At 58.1% G+C, this 7037-nt stretch overlaps 1 protein-coding gene across 2 annotated transcripts in view; it reads right to left on the bottom strand.

Moving 5' to 3' along the window:
• Positions 1-222: 222 nt before the first annotated feature.
• Positions 223-7037, bottom strand: part of VANGL2 (VANGL planar cell polarity protein 2) — a 26157-nt gene continuing 19342 nt past the window's right edge. For both annotated transcript variants that reach the window (XM_032397279.1, XM_032397280.1), the window contains exons 7-8: positions 4353-4584; positions 223-3648 (exon numbers count right to left, since the gene is read on the bottom strand). In XM_032397279.1, coding sequence (XP_032253170.1) covers positions 3388-3648; positions 4353-4584 — 493 coding nt within the window. In that variant the 3' untranslated portion in view covers positions 223-3387. The remainder of the gene's footprint in view (positions 3649-4352; positions 4585-7037) is intronic.

Raw genomic sequence — 7037 nt, forward strand, 5'->3', positions numbered from 1 at the left:
TCCTTATCCTGACAACCACCCCAAGGAACAGCCGAGTCTTCACTTCTTGGAATCTGGGTTCAGAATAGGTAGTTTCCAGTCCACGGGCCCGAGGGCGAGCGGAGGAATGCTGAGCTCACACTGCCCCCTGCTGGCCGCTCTCCCCCTAACAAGGAGCACATCCGACTTCTTTTGCTCCCACTCCAGTAGAAAAAGAAAAACAACAGAATGCCCCCACAAAAGTCCAATGTCTTTATTTCATATAAAAAAAATTTGTACAGTTTTAGTTCCTATGTTTAAGAAAAAAAAATCCCTAAAATTGCCATTATGTTTAGATCCACTGCAAACTGTAAAAACAAGCTTTTTATATATTAAAAAAAAATTTACATTTTACAATTTTCTACATGCATGCACAAGGTCTCTGTAACCCCCAAAAAAAAAAGAAGAAGAAAAGAAAAGAAAAAGAAAGAAATGAAAAAGAAAGAGAAGAAAAGAAAAAAAAAATCTAGATTCAACAGTGGCAAATTCTACATTTACAATCTCACTTGGAAGGGACCCAAAACAAGCCCCCTTCCTTTCGCGCACAGAACAAATCACAACAATCACACACCAGGACCGAATCCATCAGCAGATGCTGCCCTGGGGGAAGGGCAGGGGAAAAAGACAGACGGACGGACAGACAGCAGGGAGGGGCGAGGGAGCTCTTCGGGCCCCACAGAGGAGAGCAGCACAGACTCTGGGAAGGGGTGTTTCGGGGGGTCCCAATGCCTCTTCACAGGTACCGTGGCGGGGTTTGCAACAGGAATGCGGAGCAAGAAATGAAAGGCTCAGATGGGACAGGCATGGGGAGAAACGACGAAGGATCAAAAAGAAATAAGCGAGAGTCAACGGAGCGTGAAGGGTCGTGTAAGAGAAAGGGGACCGGTGGGGACGCGGCAGTGTGGCGAGGTGGGTGACGGCCTGAGGTGCAGCATCCCCAGGGGGCTCCAAGGTGATGACAGGAAGGCCTGGTGGGGGTGGTGGGGAGGAGTCACAGAGACCCAGCCACACGTCCGGTGTCCTGGGGGAGTGGGGGGGGCGCAGGTAGGTGCGCCCCCACAGGAGAAGAGTAAGAAAACCCAGCGCGTGGCAGGACTGGCAGAGAAGGGGGGACAGTGCGCCAAGGGCCTGGGCCCGCGGCGCGCCCCACAGCAGTTCACAGCATGAAGACAACTCCCCGTGCGGGAGAAGCACAGACACACGCAGCCGAACACCTGACAACTCATCCTGACACTTTACAAAATAATAATAATTATAATAATCGTCAAAGAAAACAAAGATACCACAGTTCTGACGCAAAGGACCAAAACACTACCGTTCTCAGTTACAGCCCTTAGTGCTTAGAGAGTTGGGGGGAAAGTTTGCTTTTTGTTTTAGGAAAAAGGAATGAAAAAATCACAGTGATTAAAAACATGGCAGGTTCTGAAAATAAACACTCCCCCGCCCCTAACGTAGGGCCGCAACGAAGATCCCAAATACGTTCCGTCTGCCCGCCCTAACCCGGTCCTTCCGTCACCCCACACCCCGCTCCTGCCCACCATCCAGGCCCCGTTTTCCAGGATAGTGAGGTATTTAGAAATGTGACCCAGGAGGGACTCCTCTGAAACCAGGTCCTTGGAGAGAAGAAAAAATACCTTCCCACAACCCCCAGGATAGGATGCATTTCCCTCCGGCACTGCCTAAGTCAGCCCCCAAACCACACCTGTGGGGATCGGGCTCAGCGCAAACTGAAGAGCCCTTCTCTAGGAAGTGGTGGGTGGACAGATGTGCTTTTTCAGAGAGAACAAGGGGGGAAAGGCCATCACGGGGCTCCATCACGCCCAGGCTGTCCCTACACAGACAGGAAGCCTCCCTGGTCAGAGACCAGTGGGGATCAGAGCTCATGGGGCGCTCCGCGTGGCAAGAACCAGTGAGTCTGCCAGAAGATGGGCCTGAGAGGGGGCACAGCGAGTTACTCAGAGGCCTGGCCCCGGGGCACACTCCAGCCCAGCCGCGAATGGCCCTCCCCGTGGACCCCGGCTGGAGGTTCCAGTTCCCTCGGCTAAAACTACGTAATTGAAACACGTCTAAGTGAAAGGCTCAGATGTACACTGAAAATATGTCTTAGAAGGCCAGTGGATTTTGCTCAAAACGAGACCTAAACTCTGGAGAATTCGGATTGGGTGTAGAGACTACAGAAGCCCAACAGGGTGAGGGACGGATACCCATGAAGGCGGCAATCCTGGCCCCTCACCCCAGCACTGAGGGAGACAAGCGCCCAGAGAACCAGGCAGGGAGACAGGAGGGCACCCTGGCCAGCCAAGGAAGAGAGACCCCTGAGGCAAAGAAGTGGGCTTAAGGCAGGGGACGAGGGGGCTACCGGCTCCCCCCAAAACGAGATGAGGCAACAGGTCCCTGGCGCTGAGAAAAGACACACGGGGGGGCGGGGAATGTTGGTCTCAGACCTTGGGGGTCGGGTCATGGTCTGCAAGCCACTAAACCTGGGCTGGTGTCTGTCTACTTGCCGTCCTTCAGCAGGAAGGGGAAACCTGCCCCAGCAAGGCGGGAACGAAAGTACAGGTAGGTTCGGAGGGCAGGGATCTGTGATGTTCCCCGGGTCTCTCCCGTCCTTCGCTCAGAGGCTGCCCAGGTGGACCGAGTGAGGGAAGGCACTGTCCCCCATGGCCCAGGAAACGTGGTCACAGAGGGCTTCTGCCTCAGTTTGCCTGTGGTCACAGACCATACAACTCAGAAACAGAAGGGAGAGACTTTGGAGTGAAGGGCAGGATCTTCCCTCGCTCTGAATGTGTGTGGACGTGCAGGGGAGGCTCTGACAGCCGAGGCCAATGACCGTGGCAGGGAGACCCCTGACTCGGGCCGTGGGGGGGGGGGGGACGCAGAGGTATCCTGCCCCAAGAACTCAGCGTTTGTACGGGCAGGCTGAGCGGGCAGGAGGAGTGGATAACCCACCTCCTGGAGGAGTTTGGCACCATGGCTCTCTGGAGTCGTGTCTGTGCCCCGGGGACACCCTGCTGGGGCCACAGCATTGCTACGAGAACCCGGCTCAGGGGGGGTGGGGGCGCAGGGGGTCCCCGCCCCCTCTCAGAAGAGACCGCCATCCTTCCGGGAGGGAGAGGGCGAGAGGCACGGCTTCCTGCAGGATGACACCAAGTGAGGGCTGGGGGGAGAGAGCGAGCTTCCCAGGCTCTGCTGACGCAGGCGGCCTCCTGAGGCTCATGTGGGGCAACTAAGGAGGAGGGGAGCAGACGGGTGGGGGGTCAATTCAAGTAAAAGTAAACGGGGGCAGGAGGCCGAAGGGCGGCGGGAGACGAGAGCCAAGCCCTCCCCCGCCCGCAGGAGCCCCGCGCCCCCCCTGCCGCCGCTGCTCGGTCACACCGAGGTCTCAGACTGCAGCCTCATGACAAACTTGTGCGACTTAGGATCCACAAACTCCTCGGAGAGTTTGAAGAAGGGGACCTTCTTGGTGCTCACCACCAGGCTGAAGTCCTGGCGCTTTAAGAGGAAAACGATGCCGTCCTTGAGCCCGCTGGTCACCGGCTCCTCGCTCACCAGCGTCCACTGTTTGGCCAGCCAGCGTTCCTTGTGGTACTGGATGGTGGGTCCGGCCGCCAGGTACCGCTCCAGGAAGGCCTGAGGAGGGGCCAGGGGCTGCGTGGGCCTCTCTCCCACCCACCTGCCACCCTCGCCCCCTGGGGGCACAGCTTCCAGAGACAACCAAGATGTCCCCCAGCTCACGCTCTGCTTCCACACCATCTAGAACATTAGAGCAGAAAGGGGCTGGGCTCCTCTGCCTCAGACCCTTGTTGTAAACATGGGGAAGCGGAGCCCACAGAGGAGGGGGGCGCCCAGGGTCAGGACCTGCGCCCCGCACTTTCCCCGCCGCAGGCTAGGACCGCGAGCCCTCCCTCATTCTTGCTTCCCCTGCGTCGGCTCTCACGGAGGCTGTCACCCTGCTCACCAAGTGTGGTTGGGGACGCAATTCTAGGAGGCGGACAATAAAGTTGAGGGGAGGGTAACAGCTCGAGATGAGCACAAAGAACACTCGGTGGCGGTGAAGGGGGACGGGGGGACTCGGTGTGGCAACAGCAGAGCCCTTGCAGAGATGGGAGTCAGGTCTCAGCCATTCCCAGAAGTCTGGAAGCTGCCCCTGCCCCTCACCGCCTGGGAACTTGACTCCGAGCAGAGGTGGGGGGTGGGGCAGGGATGGGAGAAGAGACCACAAGGCGGAGGGGGAGCAGAGGAGGGCCGGGCTGCAGGGCTGGGTGCAGCGAGCCCCGTGGCAAGGCAGGCCGGGAGCGGGGAGAGGCGGGATGCGGGCAGCAGAGTGGGCCTACCTTGGGCGTCATGTCGTGAGTGATGCAGAACTCGAGGTGCTGCAGGATGCTCTCCATGGTGTGGTAGGGCTGCTGCTTGGTGGTGCGAAGGTACTTCTGCATGGCACGGGCCATGGAGGCGAAGATAGCCTGGGCTGCCTCCCGGGGGTCCATCACCTCCCTCGGGTTCTTCTGCTCCTCTTCCTGCAGCCGCTTAATGTGAGTGAAGGCCTCCTCCACCGCCACCACAAGCCTGGGGGACAGGAGGGGCCTGGACCACACGCCCACCTCCCGTCCTTCCTCAGCTCCAGCCCTCCAGCAGCCTGAGCGAGGTCAGGCCTCGGGCACCCCCCCCCCCGCCAAAACAACACAAACCCACCTGGAGCCAAGGGCTGGGCTATGGGGGCTGTGTGCGTGTGGGGGTGCACATGTACGGTGCGACAGGGGGGGGCAAGGCAGCAGACAGCTGTAGAGCTCCGGGAGCCGACCGCATGGACTCCAGCGTTAAAGCCAGAGACAGCCAGGGCCGGTGGCAGACGCCGTCCTACCTGAGACCCCCAAATCACGCCTCGCTGGCTGACAAACTACCAGACAAGCACAGGGCATGGGCGACGTTAACATCTGTCTGGGGGTGGGGTTGCAAGGAACTGACTACAAACCAGGAAGAAAAAGGCAAGAACACCAGAGCAAAATGGCAGAGGTGAGCCAAACAGCCTCAAGAGACCTGGTTGGCTGCAGACACGGAAGCCCTCAGCGGCCGGCCGGCAGACAGAGAATGAAAACGTTCGTGCAGCACTACTCATCAAGACATGCAAAGGAGGAAGAGGACTAGAATCCAAATGCCGCTGAGGGGGTGCGACGCACCCGTGAACCACCTCGCCGCGACAAGACGCCACACACCGGATCAGGGGCAGCAGGGGTGAGTCCCAAAAACGGTGTTAAGGGGGAAGCAGGAAAAAGAAGTCAATTTACATTAAACGCATACAGACACATGGCAGCGTCTGGAGACCCAGGAACCTGGAACCTGGGGTAGCTGAGGGTGGGATTCTGGGCTCAGTAAACTGTGGCTCGTGTGCGGCTACAGTTCTCTATTTATTCTTATGCTTCTGTGTCTCGGTGCAGCTCCTTCTGAAAAAACCTTTATCTTGGGTGAACCAAGGGAAAAGCTTTCACCTGGTGACAACCAAGGTAATAGGGGAAGGAAATGTCCGCTACAGGCCAAGAATGGTGTTAGCAGCGGAGGAGATCCAAAAACCCTGCTTGGGGCAGAAGGTGAAGGGCGTGTGTGGCACCGCTGGGTTCCTTCCCACTAGGGCCATTTCTGAGACAACAGGAGACATGCTGGAATGTCAAAGAAATGGCATTGCTGGGGGCGCCTGGGTGGCTCAGTCAGTGAAGCGTCTGCCTTCAGCTCAGGTCATGATCCCAGAGTCCTGGGATCGAGTCCCGCATCGGGCTCCCTGCTCAGCGGGGAGCCTGCTTCTCTCTGTCCCTCTGTTCCTCTGCTCATGCTAATAATTAAATAAAATCTTAAAAAAAAAAAAAAAAATAGCATTGCTGGGACACCAGCCTCATGTCAGGACAGGGGAAGGGATAACTTCCTCCCTTAAAGCCTAGAGACCGGGTGAGGAGGGGCAGAGGGCAATGAGGATGGTCAAATGCCGGGGCCCTCTCCTGTCGGAGGCCCCGTGGAAATCCCAACACACCACGGTGGGACATGGCAGCGGCAGGCACCAAGGAAAGACTCTTCAGGCATGACTTAAGTGTACATAATAATGTGAACAGGAAAAAGGGAGGAGCGAGGACAGTATTTAAGAATGTACCAAGATATGAGTGCCAGAACCTCATTTTTTGCAGGTAAAACGGTACCATCAGCTAAGCAGGCCTCCAAGAGCTACTGGTAGGAGGCCCAGTCCAGCCTCAGTCCCCACTGCTGCGGGCAAGGCTCACATGGTTTGCCAGGTCCCTGCTCCACGGTGGGAGGCACAATTCCAAGATGCCCCGTTCACCTCCAGCAGGTTCCCGGCTCCTGGCTATTCAGTTCACGCCGTACATTTTGCACATATAATTCAAGTGCCGAGTCAGTTGACTTGGACATTATAAAACAAGGAGATGACCCTGACCAGCCTGATCTTATCACGTGAGCTCTTTAAAAGCAGAGTTTTCTCCAGAGAGAAAGAACAGGTCAGAGGAAAATTCGAACTACCGTATCCTGACCCGTGAGGCCAGGTGACAAGGAACTGATTCCAATGACCTTGGAAGAGGACCCAGGCTCAGATGGGCGTGGTCTTGATTTCGGCCCTGACACCGAGGGCCTGACTGGCAGGACTATGAGCTGAGAAGCGTGCACTGGTTTACGCGCCCAGCTTACGGAATTTGTCCTGGCAGCCACAGGACACAGATGCTCACAGCGCACCCCATCCTGACGGGTGCACAGGCCTGCTGGTCTTCCTCTCCCGGCCAGCCCACACTCAGCGGGCCCCCAAGCTCCCCCGGCCCGTCCTCACCCGGCGGGCCCCCAGGCTCCCCCGCCCGTCCTCACCCGGCGGGCCCCCAGGCTCCCCTGGCAGGTCCTCACCCAGCAGCCCCCAGGCTCCCCCACCCCGCCCCGCCCATCCACATCCGGGGGGCCCCCAGGCTCCCCTGCCCGTCCTCACCTAGCAGGCCCCCAGGCTCCCCCGGCAGGTCCTCACCCAGCGGGCCCCC

Source organism: Phoca vitulina, unplaced genomic scaffold (assembly GCF_004348235.1).
Source record: "Phoca vitulina isolate PV1807 unplaced genomic scaffold, GSC_HSeal_1.0 scaffold97, whole genome shotgun sequence".
Lineage (NCBI taxonomy): Eukaryota > Metazoa > Chordata > Mammalia > Carnivora > Phocidae > Phoca > Phoca vitulina.